This window comes from Cherax quadricarinatus, chromosome 93 (genome assembly GCF_038502225.1).
Source record: "Cherax quadricarinatus isolate ZL_2023a chromosome 93, ASM3850222v1, whole genome shotgun sequence".
In the NCBI taxonomy this organism is placed as follows: Eukaryota; Metazoa; Arthropoda; class Malacostraca; order Decapoda; family Parastacidae; genus Cherax; species Cherax quadricarinatus.
In genome coordinates this window covers 3,812,574-3,831,497 of record NC_091384.1, presented here as the reverse complement: position 1 = coordinate 3,831,497, position 18,924 = coordinate 3,812,574, and the positions used below count along the sequence as shown (strand labels likewise).

The following is an 18,924-nucleotide window of genomic DNA, read 5'->3' as shown; positions in this document are numbered from 1 at the left end:
AACAAACCCAACACAAGTTGAAAATATTGTAAGTCGAATGATATAATAAATAAATAACTACTGTCACTGAATGAGTAAATTAACAAATAACTACTGTAACTAAATAGTATTAAAAAGCAAATAAATGAATATAAATTTATCCCGTCACAGACCGGGCCGCGGGGGCGTTGACCCCCGAAACTCTCTCTCTCTCTCTCTCTCCAGGTAAACTGTACAGCACTGCTATCACACCATCGTGAAGTGAAAATACCGTAAGTGGAACCATCATAAAGCAACGAACATCTGTATCCACATATATTAGCCCTTTAACTGTCCAAACGTAGATCTATGTTTGGACAGTTTAAGGGTTAAAAGCTAGTAAAATACTGAAGATTTGCTTACAGAAGCTAAATCCACAAACCTGTAAGTAATATTGGTGGGAGGTCCTGAAGGAGCAGCCTCTGGAGTAATATAATATTTGACAGCCTCTTGACCATAATTTATGTGGTTACGACCAGCCACTCTTATTTCGTATTCGATGCCTCGCTGCAAGTCGTTTAATGTTTTGTGCAGCATTGAATGGCCTTCCAAAGTTATGGTCTCAAGTTCTTCTCCTGCGGAAGTAAACCATTGCTACAGAAATCTTCCAGCAAACAAAAAACTCGTACGCTAGGACACTCGTAAGTCAAGGTTCCACTGCATTACTATCACTATTACTAATATTACTACTACAATTACTAATATTACTACTACAATTACCAATATTACTACTACGATTACTAATATTACTACTGCTATTACTAATATTACTACTACTATTACTAATAATACTACCACTATTACTAATATTACTACCACTATTACTAATTTTACTACCACTATTACCAATATTACTACCACTATTACTAATATTACTACCACTATTACTAATATTACTACCACTATTACTAATATTATTACTACTATTACTATATTTTTTATTATCACACTGGCCGATTCCCACCAAGGCAGGGTGGCCCGAAAAAGAAAAACTTTCACCATCATTCACTCCATCACTGTCTTGCCAGAAGGGTGCTTTACACTACAGTTTTTAAACTGCAACATTAACACCCGTCCTTCAGAGTGCAGGCACTGTACTTCCCATCTCCAGGACTCAAGTCCGGCCTGCCAGTTTCCCTGAACCCCTTCATAAATGTTACTTTGCTCACACTCCAACAGCACGTCAAGTATTAAAAACCATTTGTCTCCATTCACTCCTATCAAACACGCTCACGCATGCCTGCTGGAAGTCCAAGCCCCTCGCACACAAAACCTCCTTTACCCCCTCCCTCCAACCTTTCCTAGGCCGACCCCTACCCCGCCTTCCTTCCACTACAGACTGATACACTCTTGAAGTTACTCTGTTTCACTCCATTCTCTCTACATGTCCGAACCACCTCAACAACCCTTCCTCAGCCCTCTGGACAACAGTTTTGGCAATCCCGCACCTCCTCCTAACTTCCAAACTACGAATTCTCTGCATTATATTCACACCACACATTGCCCTCAGACATGACATCTCCACTGCCTCCAGCCTTCTCCTCGCTGCAACATTCATCACCCATGCTTCACACCCATATAAGAGCATTGGTAAAACTATACTCTCATACATTCCTCTCTTTGCCTCCAAGGACAAAGTTCTTTGTCTCCACAGACTCCTAAGTGCACCACTCACCCTTTTCCCCTCATCAATTCTATGATTCACCTCATCTTTCATAGACCCATCCGCTGACACGTCCACTCCCAAATATCTGAATACATTCACCTCCTCCATACTCCCTCCCTCCAATCTGATATCCAATCTTTCATCACCTAATCTTTTTGTTATCCTCATAACCTTACTCTTTCCTGTATTCACTTTTAATTTTCTTCTTTTGCACACCCTACCAAATTCATCCACCAATCTCTGCAACTTCTCTTCAGAATCTCCCAAGAGCACAGTGTCATCAGCAAAGAGCAACTGTGACAACTCCCACTTTATGTGTGATTCTTTGTCTTTTAACTCCACGCCTCTTGCCAAGACCCTCGCATTTACTTCTCTTACAACCCCATCTATAAATATATTAAACAACCATGGTGACATCACACATCCGTGTCTAAGGCCTACTTTTACTGGGAAATAATTACCCTCTTTCCTACATACTCTAACTTGAGCCTCACTATCCTCGTAAAAACTCTTCACTGCTTTCAGTAACCTACCTCCTACACCATACACCTGCAACATCTGCCACATTGCCCCCCTATCCACCCTGTCATATGCCTTTTCCAAATCCATAAATGCCACAAAGACCTCTTTAGCCTTATCTAAATACTGTTCACTTATATGTTTCACTGTAAACACCTGGTCCACACACCCCCTACCTTTCCTACCTTTACTATTACTACTACTAATAAAAATAACAACAATAATAATGCCACCTCTACCACTTCTTCCCCCACTTCCTACATATCATCTTTAGGTATTCTCTACTCTGTTCACCCGAGTTGTGACTTGACAATGATCCAGAACCAAAATGAGGTTTTTCACTTAAGTGGAGGTTGTTAGGAGCTATGAAAACCTCATATTATATTTACAGTAAATAGAAAAAAGCTTCATGTACAGCTTTCTAATATTCAATGATCAAAAAATATCACTAATCTTCTTTTTTAAAACCAAACTTCGCGTCAATGCTTTTGGTTCGAACCAATGAACTCTAACAAGAGAGACAAAAGTGAGTGTATCCGGCCCCATGGCCAGGTACACTCAGTAAATAACAATAACCAATATCCAAAGAACAAATGGCACAATACCGTGATTGGAACAATATGCAAATAACCCGCACTTAGAAGAGAGAGAAGGTTACAATGATGCTTTGGTCAGACTTGGACCATTTACAAAATCGCACTAACTTTGTCAATGGTCCAAGTCTGACTGAAACATCGTCGTAAGCTTCTCTCTCCTATGTGCAGGTTATCTATGTACTAATATCTAATTGAAGCGGACTTACCTCTAGGTCCGTATCTAAGACGATACCCCATAATTTCTCCATAAGTTTCTGTTGGGGCCACCCACTCCACATAAACAGAGAGTTTTCCCGTTTGTTTATCAACAGTACCACTGAAATGCAATTAAATAAAAATTAATTACAATGCAATTATCCATCTGATAAACAGTAAGTTATAAAAGATCATGGATTAACCAATGATCACTTGTTCGGCATGTAGTATTACATGGCAATAAGGTGGAAACCTGATAAATATGATATCAATAAGTGATGCTTAAAGACATAGAGCACTTGGGATATTTTGTTATGGAGCAATAATAAAAAAATAATAATAATAATAATAACAATAATAATAATAATAATAGCCAGGAGCAAGTAACCCCTTCTGTAAACATTACTAAAGTTAAAAAGAGTAACTTTCAGTTTTCTTTTTAGGTCATGCTGCCTGGTGGGATATGGCCAGTTTGTTGAAAAAACTAATAATAATAATAATAGTAACAATAATAATAAAATAATAAGCGTAACAACAATAATAATAATGCACAATTGGTGAGGAACTTACTTAACAATGAGAGCAGGTTTGTCAGGCACACCGCCAGGCATCTGCACTCTCTCTGGTGCCGACCTGACACCATCACCCTTCCTGGTTATGGCTGACACCTGCACCTGGTACTCGGTGTCAGGATGCAGGTTGGTGACAATGAAGCTGGTTGCCTCGCCATTGTGAACGGTGTACGGACTCAGGCTGTCAACTACATGACCTTCCCCCTGGAAAATAAAAATACGTTGAGTTCAGTGTCTCTTACAAGGAGATAATTAGCTAAAATTTTTAAAAAATATTAAATCTTACTGGGATATGTCTTACCTCTCCTTCCAACTCTTATTGGGATATCTCTTACTTATCCTTCCTGGGATATCCCTTACTCGTCCTTCAAAAACCTTTCTAGGATATCCCTTACCTCTCCTTCCAACCACTCCAGAGTTACCTAGCCTCTTGGTCAACCTATCTTTTTCCGAACTTTTCTAAATGACTAAACCATCTCGACTCCCATCTCTGAATTATACCATCCACACTCCTCACAGTTTTATAATTTCTAGACTCCTAATTCTATGCATAATATTCACACTACACAAGTGATCTCAAAACACAATATGTATACAGGCACCATCCGACTTATGACCAAGCTTGGTTCCGACCAACCGGTCGTAAGTTAAAATGGGCATAAGTCGAATATTACTACTGAATATCAACATCACACTATTGTAATGACTTTATTTTATTGTTTTATTTTGGTATTTCATTTTTTACTTTACTTTTTATGTTGTTAGTAGTACTGTATTTTATACTGTAAGGTTTAGGATAAACACTGTGTACAACACAAACACTTGTTTATTTCCCAAGAAATCTGGCATAAAAAACACGGTCGTAAGTCGAGTGGTCACATGTCGAGCAGGTCATAAGTCGGATGGTAGGTGTATACCCAAAAAATCTAAGAAAACTTTGATAGCAGGTGATAATAATGAAAAGTGCAGCAATGGGGTAAAAGTATCAAACGTACCATCCATAAGAAAACAGCCGTAATAATAAACAGACTTTCTTCACGTAAATTATATAAATTAGTTTACTCAAAATGCACTGCACACTAGTAGCTCTCTTTAATAATAATAATACCGAGGTAGTAGGTCCGGCAGGCCGGACTTGAGTCCTGGAGATGGGAAGTACAGTGCCTGCACTCTGAAGGACGGGTGTTAATGTTGCAGTTTTATAACTGTAATGTTAGTGCACCTCTGGCAAGACAGTGATGTAGTGAATGATGGTGAAAGTTTTTCTTTTTCGGGCCACCCTGCCTTGGTGGGAATCGGCCTGTGTGCTAATAAAAATAAAAAAAATAATAGGCTGACAGACAGCAACCACCCAGGGAGGAACTACCATCATGTTCTACACATGCATGTACACGTCTACCAGAGCTTTCTTCTATTTTGTTAACAGTTCTTGCTCTTTTTAATTTCCTTTTTTTTTTTTTTTATTTTTTTTTATTATCACACCGGCCGATTCCCACCAAGGCAGGGTGGCCCGAAAAAGAAAAACTTTCACCATCATTCACTCCATCACTGTCTTGCCAGAAGGGTGCTTTACACTACAGTTTTTAAACTGCAACATTAACACCCCTCCTTCAGAGTGCAGGCACTGTACTTCCCATCTCCAGGACTCAAGTCCGGCCTGCCGGTTTCCCTGAATCCCTTCATAAATGTTACTTTGCTCACACTCCAACAGCACGTCAAGTATTAAAAACCATTTGTCTCCATTCACTCCTATCAAACACGCTCACGCATGCCTGCTGGAAGTCCAAGCCCCTCGCACACAAAACCTCCTTTACCCCCTCCCTCCAACCCTTCCTAGGCCGACCCCTACCCCGCCTTCCTTCCACTACAGACTGATACACTCTTGAAGTCATTCTGTTTCGCTCCATTCTCTCTACATGTCCGAACCACCTCAACAACCCTTCCTCAGCCCTCTGGACAACAGTTTTGGTAATCCCGCACCTCCTCCTAACTTCCAAACTACGAATTCTCTGCATTATATTCACACCACACATTGCCCTCAGACATGACATCTCCACTGCCTCCAGCCTTCTCCTCGCTGCAACATTCATCACCCACGCTTCACACCCATATAAGAGCGTTGGTAAAACTATACTCTCATACATTCCCCTCTTTGCCTCCAAGGACAAAGTTCTTTGTCTCCACAGACTCCTAAGTGCACCACTCACTCTTTTTCCCTCATCAATTCTATGATTCACCTCATCTTTCATAGACCCATCCGCTGACACGTCCACTCCCAAATATCTGAATACGTTCACCTCCTCCATACTCTCTCCCTCCAATCTGATATTCAATCTTTCATCACCTAATCTTTTTGTTATCCTCATAACCTTACTCTTTCCTGTATTCACCTTTAATTTTCTTCTTTTGCACACCCTACCAAATTCATCCACCAATCTCTGCAACTTCTCTTCAGAATCTCCCAAGAGCACAGTGTCATCAGCAAAGAGCAGCTGTGACAACTCCCACTTTGTGTGTGATTCTTTATCTTTTAACTCCACGCCTCTTGCCAAGACCCTCGCATTTACTTCTCTTACAACCCCATCTATAAATATATTAAACAACCACGGTGACATCACACATCCTTGTCTAAGGCCTACTTTTACTGGGAAAAAATTTCCCTCTTTCCTACATACTCTAACTTGAGCCTCACTATCCTCGTAAAAACTCTTCACTGCTTTCAGTAACCTACCTCCTACACCATACACTTGCAACATCTGCCACATTGCCCCCCTATCCACCCTGTCATACGCCTTTTCCAAATCCATAAATGCCACAAAGACCTCTTTAGCCTTATCTAAATACTGTTCACTTATATGTTTCACTGTAAACACCTGGTCCACACACCCCCTACCTTTCCTAAAGCCTCCTTGTTCATCTGCTATCCTATTCTCCGTCTTACTCTTAATTCTTTCAATTATAACTCTACCATACACTTTACCAGGTACACTCAACAGACTTATCCCCCTATAATTTTTGCACTCTCTTTTATCCCCTTTGCCTTTATACAAAGGAACTATGCATGCTCTCTGCCAATCCCTAGGTACCTTACCCTCTTCCATACATTTATTAAATAATTGCACCATACACTCCAAAACTATATCCCCACCTGCTTTTAACATTTCTATCTTTATCCCATCAATCCCGGCTGCCTTACCCCCTTTCATTTTACCTACTGCCTCACGAACTTCCCCCACACTCACAACTGGCTCTTCCTCACTCCTACAAGATGTTATTCCTCCTTGTAACATGCCAGGAGCATGTTAGTTGCCTCTTCTGTATAAATTACTAAACTTAAAAAGAGAAACTTTCATTTTTTTTTTAGGTCACCCTGCCTTGGTGGGATATGGACGGTTTGTTGAAAAAAAAAAATACATATGTATTATCATTATTTTTTTATTAACACATTGGCTGTTTCCCACCAAGGCAGGGTGGCCCGAAAAAGAAAAACTTTCACCATTATTCACTCCATCACTGTCTTGCCAGAGGTGCGCTAATACTACAGTTAGAAAACTGCAACATTAACACCCGTCCTTCAGAGTGCAGACACTGTACTTCCCATCTCCAGGACTCAGGCCTAGCCTGTCAGTTTCCCTAAATCCCTTCATAAATGTTACCTTGCTCACACTCCAACAGCACGTCAAGTCCTAAAAACCATTTGTCTCCATTCACTCCTATCAAACACGCTCATGCATGCCTGCTGGAAGTCCAAGCCCCTCACACACAAAACCTCTTTTACCCCCTCCTTCCAACCTTTCCTAGACCAACCACATTACAGCATTTTGCTAATGCAGCAGTTTTCAATTACAGTGGACCCCCGCATAACGATCACCTCCGAATGCGACCAATTATGTAAGTGTATTTATGTAAGTGCGTTTGCACGTGTATGTTTGGGGGTCTGAAATGGACTAATCTAATTCACAATATTCCTTATGGGAACAAATTCGGTCAGTACTGGCACCTGAACATACTTCTGGAGTGAAAAAATATCGTTAACCGGGGGTCCACTGTATAACCATTCTTCATTTATTCAGACTTCCCACAATAAATATATTCACCACTCACTAAGTGCTAAGGATGAAAATATTTTTAAGTAATGTGTGTACTGTATATGCAATTTTAGGCCTATCTCTATTGCTCACTTAACAATAAATGTTATCAGGCTTTTATATGCATTTGAAATTGAAAAAGGGATATGTTTCACTTTACAGCAATAACCCTGAACCTATCCTGCTGTATAAGTGGGGCTCTCCTGTATCGAAATTTTTTTTTTTAAACACGTCGGCCATATCCTACCAAAGCAGGGTGACCCAAAAAGAAAGAAAAACCCCAAAAGAAAGAAAAAAACTTTCACCATCATTCATACATAATCACTGTCTCTGCACAGGCGCTCAGATACGACAGTTTAGGTGTCACTCCAAACAGTTAATATCCCAAAACTCCTCCTTTAACCCTTAAACTGTCCAAAAGTAGATCTATGTTTTTTCAACATTTGAAAGTATGATAAAAATATATCTCTTCTTTTTTTACATTTGACGTGTAAAAAACTTTGATCAACTTTTTTTTTTCACATTTGGAAATATGTAAAAAAGCGTACATCTACTTTTGGAGCGCTACACATGTGAACGTAAACTGCAGGCATTGTACTTCCCACATCCTGGACTCAAGTCCGGCTAACCGGTTTCTCCAAATCCCTTCACAAAATAATAACCTGCTCATACTCCAACAGCTCGTCAGGTCCCAAAAACCATTCACCTCCATTCACTCCTAACACACTCATGCTTGCTGGAGCTTTACATATTTCCAAAAACAAAAACTAACTGAAACTCAAAATTTATTGATTTCTCTCCCTCTTTTTTTTCTTCAATGTTTCTTAAGTAAAGTTTGCAAAATATAAGTTTATGTTATGGTAATTCTAAGTGGATGATAAATCTATATTGTGCAGTATAATAAATACAGATGTTCCTCATTTGATGATGGTTTGGCTTACAATACTTCGACTTTACGATGATATAATATCAATGCACATTCAGTACTGTACATTTATTGATAGAATATAGCTATATTCATTTATTTACTTTTCAATTCTGGTATTTAGGTAGTTTATTTACTTATTCAGTGCCAATATTTATTTATTTATTTGTATCACATTCGACGTACAATATTTTCAACTTCTGATGGGTTCACTGGAACACGACCCCATCGTAAGTTGAGAAGCACCTGTATGCATGTACATATCTACCTACCTGGAGTCTACCTGGAGGGTGTTTTGGGGGGTCAATGCCCCCATGGCCCAGTTTATGACCAGGCCTCACATGGTTCAATTATTTCTTTAAAAGTACCATTTATGAAGATATAGTATGAATAATCCATGACATAATGGCAGCATGGAGTCTGAAGGATGAGTGGCAATGTTACAGTTAGGATGGCTATATGGACTGTTACGTCTGTACACTCTCAGCAAGACAGCTAGTGAATGAATAATGGTGAATGAATGTTTCTTCTTTGAGTTACCTTATATAGGTGAAAAAATGCTGGCTGTTCACCCCTGAACATAGTGACCCGAAAAAAGGGTAAGCCTTCAATGTTATTCACCGAATCGCTGTCTTGCTAGAGGTGCACTGACATCACAGCATAGATATTGAAGAAAATAACAGAAATAGTCCACGACACATCCTTACCCGTCCTTCTATCTCTTGTATGTGGATTTGGTATCCTCGAATAATGCCATGCCTCTCTCTCTCGTTTGGAGGCGTCCAAGTCACCTCGATGCTCGTACTATTGATCACGTCCACTTTAACATTATGTGGTTCGCCAGGAACTAAAAGATTAATAAAAAAGATTAACCTTCGCTTCAATAAACACTAATGATGCCTCACCATCAGAAAAGCTCATGTCACAATCATTTTTCATAAAAAAAAAAAAATCTTTGATACATATATGAAAGAACATTACACAGCCTACAGCCTTCAAAGAAGACACATTATAAATGTTATAGAGAAATACGTACCATCACCCCAGCAGGTGTATAATGTACTTGAAGATGACAACTGTAAGAGAAGCTAACTAAAGGTCTAATAATTACCAATAATAACCAGTAACAACCATATGACTAAAACTAACATTTATCTCTCCCAGTACTGAAGCAATTTTAAATGCCCACAATAATGTTACCAAACATTTACCCAAAATTATCAGACATTAATAATTTACGTCCTTCTGTTAATAATTTCCAACAAAAAATGCATTTCAAACTTGTAACATATTAAATAATTAAATTATACAGAACATAATGATCTTATGATCCATGACATTAGAAAAAAAGGTCCCATAAAACAGTGTTAATAATTAACTCTGTTAACTATTAACTCTGTTCGTTATTAACTCTGTTCGTTGGTGAACACTGTTACGGTTTCTTAATCAAGTGAGCAACATTCCATGAATGAAGATTTTTATCTGACTTAATTTCTTTCTATGAAACACAGATACAATTTATCCAAAGCCTCGTTGCTTCTTGGTACATATCTATTGCTTTCTGAGATGTAGCCGTGTGGCTATATATTTATCCAGCTTTTATTTTTTAATTTAAGTCATTAGGTCTTGGCAGGTGCTGTATGACCCATACAGATTTAGCACTTCCCCATGAATAAAAGAATAAAGTTTTTTTTTTACACTTGTTTGACACACCACACCCAGTAAGGACCCATAGACTGATAAAATAGGTAACATTTCTAGTTCTACAAAGACACTTGCATCCCTTATGCTCCTGGCAAATGCTCCAAGGATGGAAAAACTTTGGGATATCATAGCAAGTTGTGGGATACCTTAGAAAAATACTCTACTGGGATACCTTAGCAAATACTCTACTGGGATACCTTAGCAAATACCCTTCACTGGGATTTTAAAATGTTTAGGGTGGGATTTGTATATTACCTGAATTTCCAAGGGGATTACCTGAAAGTGTACTTTTAAAAAATCACATCAAATACTTACATAACCGCTAAAAACAAACAGCACATTTCAAGTTGAATAGGGGGATAGAATGCTGATTATTTATTTTTTGACTACAGTAAAGGAGATGCTATATGAGCAGAAAGACAGCCCCTTTCTTGCACGTAATTAGAGGATGAGAAAGGTGGGTGAGGATAGAGAGGAACATCACAGCTTAGACGGGTAGGAGTGAAGGGTTGACTGGTTGGCAGACAGTCACATACAAAGACATTCCATCACACCTCACAGTTAGGTATAAACACTGCACAAACTATGCAACTAGGTGAGAAATTTCTGCCATGTATATTTATTCTCAAAATAGGACATGGAATTTGATTAGCACAGAAGAATAATCACAATACCATAGCTGGAACGATGCACAAATAACCTGTCCTCTGGTAAGAAAACTTCAAGATATTCTGGCCCAACCTAGAACATTTTTTCCGCCCAGGAAGAACCAAAACGTCATCCGAATTTTCTTTTATAAAGTCTAGGTTATTGTCTGCTATTTACTGACAGGCGGTAAATATAGTGCCAAATACAGTGCCATACACAGCGCCGCAACTTACTTTATCTATTATTTGTATGTGTTTTACATCAATAATACATTTATTATAAAGAGAATATAAAAACTATTTATGCACATAGCCGGCAATTGAAATATGTTATATATCCAGTAAGTAACAATTACTATATACCTGGTACTTGACATTTACACACATACACGGTACTTCATATTCACGTACGTACCAGGTTCTGGACATTATATATGCACCCAATAATTGACATTTCACTTAGCATTTTAATTCAGAAAATAGTTATACATGACAATATTGAAGTGTTTCTTACACATTGTAAACAGTGCATGAAAAAAAAAATCCAAAAGCACGGGCTAAGAAAAAAGGTCATAAAACTAGTATAATAAAATAAAAGGAACTGCATGAAAAGTAGAAACAGACTCAGTACCACTTACTAGCACCACATCTACATAGCATTACAAACCCTGGTTTACTTACGCCCGGGAGCAGCTGTCATGGAAGGCAAGAGAGGAAAAAAATGGAAACAATGCCATCAATAGCCTGCCAACACCCCACCGTAAGTCGCTTAACACCAACATATTTGGCTACAAAGTGTTAAGGAGGTTGAAGACCATGCATGAGAGAAATAGCTAATAGCTGATGGGGAAGAGAATAATAAGTAGAAAGAAAGAGAGACAGAGAAAGAACAGAGGTATAAAAAAAGTGTGGTGCTTGGTGCATGTGACAGTGAGTGTAAAGCCTTGGCAACCAAAACAGAAACAAAGCAACCAAAAGACTAGGAGATTGATGATGAACCAAAAATATAAACACTACAGACCCACTACACGGTGCTCAGCGTTCACACGCACAATGGTTCAGGACTCAACCACCCTACAGCAACTATCATGAAAACACCCTTGTTGGGTAGTGAAGAAACTTATCCAGGAATGAGTAGTGGATGAATTTTCCAGTATCAACTATCAGTAGCAACTATGCACAAAAGACGTTAAAGGCCCCATCTTAAACCAGGTGACAATGTACAATCCACCGAACCAAATTACTGTATTTGTTTTTAGATCATCGTCCAACATCAGCTACAAAAGAAATTCACCTTACAGCAGTTCCTGAAGGAATACATCCTTCTGCAACTGCTGAAGAAGGTTGAACATTGTATTGGGTTATATAAGCTTTATTAAAGTTTAAAGCCATTCTCCTTTTATGTAATGACGGATGAGAGGTGTTTAGTGCTGTAGGGTGGAAACATGTATGGCATAGTATTGGCTGACTTTAGGTATTGATCTGCTTAGTAAGATGTACTTTATGCTACATACAATCTGGCTAAAGTACTGTATATGTATCATTTGTATTCAGAAGTGTTAATCTTGTACTGTATGTATGTATAAAGAACTTAGTTTTTGTTAGTGCTCAAGGAATTAGTTTTTATCTAAAGGTATTTTTACAAAAATGAGGTGTACATTTACTAAGCATAAAACATTGAAACGAAAGGAATTTCTCCCTGAGAGGCAGAACAGCACAGAGGAACAGAAGGTACGGTATTATGTTTGGGTTCGTGAGCCAGCGGTGTTTACGGTGAATAGCAAGGAGGAGGGTCAAGGAACTGTTTATCAATGTTCAAGAAGGGGCGATTCTGGGAAGCAAAACAGTTCTCATACATGACCTGATAAGTGGTTCAGTGGTCTAATCTTGTGAGGATCAATCTGTTACAGGTCTGATCTGGGAGAAAAATGTGACTGTACTTGTGATGAGAAAATTTCTACAATGTTGTCAAGGGGGACCATCCAAGATGTAGGGTGGAGCAAGGCTGTCCTCATGTACGCAGGAACTGTACTTACTAATGTATCCTTGTAAGGGGCAGGGAAACAAGTGTGTTAGTTTGACATAGGTTCATGAAAAAGGCTGCTACAGATAGTTTTGATGTTGGTACTGTGATCAACTTCTACTGTGATTTCTGAAGTCTTGTTTAGTACAGTATTAAAATTCTGGCATTCTTAGTTCAGTAAACAATGTATACAATATAAATTGCAAGTTTTATAAAAACTGGCAAGAAACATTTCAAAGTGTATAAAATTATTAAAAACTTATTTTCCTATTTGAACAATAATTTTTTCTCAGTTGAAATTAGCTAATTTTCAATGAATATGACAACATATATCACCTGTACGTACAGCAGAAAAAATGCACATGTTAAAATCCATAGCTACTGTATGCACAATGTAGACGAGTAAAATATGCCCGGGTACACCAAAAGATGTTGGTAAGAATGCCAGGATTGTGTTCAGGACTTTCTGGGTCATCCATAAATGTGGTGTGGAATATCAAATCTGTAAGTGTCTCGTGAAGCGTTAACGCTTCATGTGCAGATCACTATATGTGCAGATCACTACGTGTGCAGATCACTACGTGTGCACACACATGGCACTGTGCAGTTGTCAATATATCAATGTATATGCATTTGTTAAGCTTACTTTCCACTTGTCTATAGGCAATACTAGGTCATATCCTTTTATACTATGACCCACGACCCAGTTCTGTGTACATTTTGTTATCCCTAAGATATTTGTAGTGAGAAGATGACTGACAATACTTTTTGTCAACCATTATTTCTGGTTGTTGCTTGAGATACATTTATGTCAAATCTTGCAGTTTGAGTAATGTTGAAGTACGGTATACTGTATGTCAGCGTTCAACTTGTACTAAATCTGGCATGTCGTTCCATTGAAGCACGTCTTGCTCTCAGAACTTCAAAGGAAAGATACTAAACCTTTATTGAAAGTTGAGCTGATCATTTGCATTTATTACCAGCCTGGTCTGAATTCTTCGTAACTTGAGTCCATTCTTAAATTTAGTTTAAATATTATTAGTTATTACAATTTTGTCTTGTCAGCAATTAACAATAAATGTTACGAAGTCTTGTACATAAAAGACAAAAATAAATTTTATTCTGTCTTGTTGATAAAAGATATCCGTCAGTATTTAACAACAATAAAAGTTACGAATGCTCTCAGATTATAAGAAATCAGCCATTATGTGATATCCCTTAAGTACCCAGAAACCTGTCAATGTATATCACCAAACAGTATTCCTTTTTCCCTTCCTTACACAGTATGCATGTTTGATGTTGGCCTGAGGAGAAATTGGGCACAGAAGACAGTGTACAGTCGAAAAGTCAAGTGGGCCATCAATGCTGACAGTCCAGTCTAGACCTATGGGGGATATCTTGCTTACGGCTTCTACTACTCTGGGCTTTGTGCACAAAACTACAGCAAGCCTTAGAATTATTTTTACAGATACTAGTTAAGCCTGTTCAAGCACTGATGGCCTCAATTTCCAATCTATTATCATCTATGTGCATTATGGCTGTGCCTGGTGCTCATGCAGTGAAGGAGGATAAAGTATCAGGTTAATATTTACAGCAGGTATCTGCTGTACACTTAATATTTAATAACTACTAGATTTTCGAAAATAATGAGAAGCCTTACTTTCAGTCTCAAGAAATTCAATCAGTATTTAAGATTAATTATTTGTCCTTTTTATGTTTTTTAAACTTTTATAAGCAGAGGGACAATACAAGATTATTGATCTGCAAAACCTATATGTGTATATTCATTCAAACATATTTGTGATTTGCAAGTAAACTTATAAGAAAATATTTTCTCCAAGATATGGTATAGTTTAACACCACATGTAGATAAAGACACCTCATACGTACCATCTTCGTCCGTGCGCACCAACTGGGGGTCAGACTTGACCCCATCCCCTATAACAGTTCCTGCTAGCATCCAAACACGATACTCGGTCCATTTTTTCAAGTTGGTAATGAGATATTCGCGCTGGTTAGGATCTGATATCGTGATGACTGAAGCATCTGAATCTGGCCTCGAATTGTTGACGAACATGAGTTTATAGTAGGTGATGTCTCCGTGCTGTTTATCTAGTGGCGGAGGCTGCCATTCCACCCTGATGCTCTCGGAATCCTCAGCAACAGCTCGAATGTCACTAGGGGGCGCACCAGGGGCTGTAAGGTCAATACACAATTGTTAATATTTCTCACACTGAAGTTTATTTACTTTTCTTCTTTCAACAAACCGGCCATATCCCACTGAGGCAGGGTGACCCAAAAAGAAAAATGAAAGTTTCTCTTTTTAAAATTAATTTATACAGGAGAAGGGGTTACATATAGACAATTTACAATCAACTGCAATTATGAATAGATTTAGGGAAACCTGTTAAGTGGACTGTGTCCTAGAAGTGGGAAGTACAATGTCTGATATCTCTCATATCTTCAAATCTGGTAATATTTCTCATATTTAGGGCAGCTGTTTTTCTCTGGATTTATTCTACATTTCCTTCCATCTCTCTCATTTCTTTACATTATTTAACTGTGTAAATTTGGGTCCAAGCCCTTAAGTATTTTCCTAGTACAGCATATATTATAGGTTGACTATCACTGATCTGGCAATCACTTATCCGGTTCCATTACTAATCCGGCACTGATTTCGGCTAGCGTCATCGGTAAAAGTTTATGTCCCAGGGCTTTCAAAGGTATGACAGTTTCCTGTGATTTACCATGCCAGTTCCAGTACCCTACAGGTCCCAGTGATGCCAGGTTTGTGATGGTCAACCTGCATTATGTCTTTCTCTATCTCTCTATATCTATCACTCTCTCTCTCTCCTATGTTCCAGAGAATACATCACTTGCTAGTGACTTTCTTTTGTATCTAACAAATTTCATTACTTGTAAACAACATTATCTGTATACTGCATAAAAGAAATAAAGAATCTGAATTTGAACATGTATAGTTCAAAAGTTTTATTAATTCCAAGGGGCAGTAAATATATCAGTAGATTTTCCAGCTCTGATATCTTTCCTGCCTTAAAAAAAAGTGTGAACTCAAAAAGATCTTCTATACATGAGAGCCTCACATACACAGCGCCCTCTTTTTGGCGATCCACGTTTTTGTTGGCTTTCAGTTGAGGCACTGTTCCGCCCACCGTTGAAAACCACTGGTGGTTGAAACATAACGAACAATGGCTCAATTTGAAGCCAATAAAAACGTGGAACACTGAAAAGAGATGCTGTAAATGCAGGTCTCTCTCATACATGACAGCGCAAGCGATTTGAATAATATCGTCTAATAGCCATTCTTTTCCATTTTTTAAACTGCTTCTTTCAACCCACCAGTATTCTAATTTTGTTAGCTACCAGCCCATTCTTTTTAACCTGGTGAATTTTTAACCCAAGTTCTTTTATTCTACCTCAGCTCATTTCAAAGCCCAGTTCTAACTATGTTCTAATGACAATCTCCAAGTTCCGACCCACAAAGATCAACTACCACTTAGGTACTTATTTACTACTAGGTGACCAATGGCAACAGGTGTCAGGAAATATGCTCAATGTTTTTACTCATCCTAGGGTCAACCCAGATCCTTTAGTTATGAGTCCAAGTGGTAATACATACTATAAACAACCACAGTGGTAACATATGCTGTGAACAACCACAGTGGTTACACACATGGTGAACCACCACAGCAGCAACACATACAGTGAACCATCACAGCAGCAACACATACAGTGAACCACCACAGCAGCAACACATACAGGGAACAACCATAGTGTTAACACAGTGATAACAGTCACAAAACAGTAAGAGACTCACTGTGCTGATCAGTTCGAACAGATATGGGTGCTGTGGCAGCTCCTTCCCCGCGCTGCGACCTTGCAGCTAGCCACATATTATACACAGTGTTGGGCTGCAGATCCTCCAGGGTGAAGCTCTCACCTTCGGGAATGTTGCGCTGCTCTTGTTTCTGAAAGGAATATTGCATCAGTATTCCTGGAACTGATTCGGCGATTATATTTTCGGAATGTATACTTCAATCTAGATGGGAAAGTGGAAAAGAATTCTTCCTCTGTAAGCTTGCGTGTCATAAGAGGCAACTAAAATGCCTGGAGCAAGGGGCTAGTAACCCCTTCTCCTATATAAATTAATAAATTTAAAATTAAATTTTCATTTTTGTTTTAGGGTAACCTGCCTTGGTGGGAGACAGCCAGTATGTTGAAAAAAAGAAAATGCTTAAATGAGCTGTGATGTGTGGTAGGTGAAAACATCGCACGAGGCCAAGACTCTACAGGTGCTCAACTTACAATGGGGTTACGTTCCAATGAACCCACTGTAGGAGATAAATGGTATAAAATACCAACATGATGAAAAAATGGACACAAATGGTGAGCTGTTTGTAACTTGATAAAGCCCAGTGTGCAGGCAAAATGTAAGCAATAAAAGATCAAATTATACTGCATTTGTGTTTATTTTTCCATCAAACCCATCGTAAGTTGAAAATACCCGGTTGAATATGAACACATAAATATGATAAATACACCTACCATCCGACTTACGACCACTCGACTTACGACCATGTTTTTTATACCAAATTTCTGGGAAATAAACAACTATTTGTGTTGTACACAGCGCTTATCCTAAACCTTACAGTATAAAATACAGTACTAACAACATAAAAATTAAAGTAGAACATGAAATACCAAAATAAAACAATAAAATAAAGTCATTACAAAAATGTTTTGTTGATATTCAGTAGTAAAGTTCGACTTACGACCATTTAGACTTACGATCGGTTTCTCGGAACCGAACTCGGTCGTAAGTCGGATGGTAGGTGTACTAAATGCGATACATAAATAATGATAAATATATAATTAAATAAATAACTGTCACTGAATAAGTAAATAAAAAAATAATTACTGTAACTAACAGTATTGAAAAGTAAATAAATAAATACAAGTTTATCTTAATAAATGTACAGTACTGAAAGTGCATCACTAATTCATCATCGTAAAGTCAAAATATTGTAAGTCGAGCCATCATAAAGCAAGAAGCATCTGTATATACTGGGAGCATAGTGATGTGAAGAGTTAGGTTAGGTTAGGTTAGGTTAGGTTAGGTTAGGTTAGGTTAGGTTAGGTTAGGTTAGGTTAGGTTAGGTTAGGTTAGGTTGATGCTATAAAATCAGGTTGAATGAAACATAGTCAAAAAGCATTGGGCTTGAAAAGAACTTGCCTAGAATGGGCCAGCAGGACTACTGCACTGATTCTGCATATTACTAATTGCTATGTTAGAAACATATCTAGAAGTTTCTTTGCAAGAATCTGTGCTATGTTGTAGCTGGTGTTATTCTGGTTGAAAATGTTAGATATGCTCATGAGGGAAGAGTCTAAAAACCTATGCCTCTGTGTCTTCTTCCTTAGCAATAAATCATGGGACAGTAGGCCTACTGAAGTGTTTCTTCATTCTCCTATTATTGCACACACACCTTTTGAGGGAATACAAGTGTGAAACACAGTTGTTTTTCAAGTCATCTATTTTTCTGGTGCAACAGTGTGTGTGTGAAGGTCTCTGGACTATAGGTCAAATCACAGGGCTTCACATAGCTGGGCACTAGATTAAAGAAATAGTTGAGAATATTAGCGTGTGTGTGTGTGTGAGTGAGTGTTCAGTGAGGAACTGGGTGCAACGTTTCAAGATTGGTCGGGGTGTCGAGTTACCGCCTGCCAAACCTCGGCCTGGCCCCTCCAAAAAGACATCTGTTCATACCTTAACTGTGGTAAAGAAGCTGTTAGAGAGTAACTGCTTCTTTAACACAGTTAAGGTATGAACAGATGTCTTCTTTGAGGGGCCAGGCCGAGGTTTGGCAAAAGGTAACTCGACACCGCCACCACTCTTGAAATGCTGCACCCAGTCCCTCACTGAACACTCACACACACCAACATTCTCCAC

General features: G+C 38.5%; 2 protein-coding genes across 6 annotated transcripts in view; one reads left to right on the top strand and one right to left on the bottom strand.

Moving 5' to 3' along the window:
- The window catches only part of LOC138855409 (tyrosine-protein phosphatase Lar-like), a 1,956,413-nt gene that overhangs the window by 1,799,236 nt on the left and 138,253 nt on the right, over nt 1–18,924 (top strand). The window lies entirely within an intron of this gene.
- Lar (tyrosine-protein phosphatase Lar) overlaps nt 1–18,924 on the bottom strand; it is a 102,319-nt gene that overhangs the window by 64,735 nt on the left and 18,660 nt on the right. For all 5 annotated transcript variants that reach the window (XM_070104636.1, XM_070104639.1, XM_070104637.1 and 2 more), the window contains 6 exons: nt 16,792–16,942; nt 14,844–15,149; nt 9,287–9,426; nt 3,565–3,770; nt 3,006–3,115; nt 401–593 (listed from right to left, as the gene is read on the bottom strand). In XM_070104636.1, the coding sequence (XP_069960737.1) occupies nt 401–593; nt 3,006–3,115; nt 3,565–3,770; nt 9,287–9,426; nt 14,844–15,149; nt 16,792–16,942 (1,106 nt within the window). The remainder of the gene's footprint in view (nt 1–400; nt 594–3,005; nt 3,116–3,564; nt 3,771–9,286; nt 9,427–14,843; nt 15,150–16,791; nt 16,943–18,924) is intronic.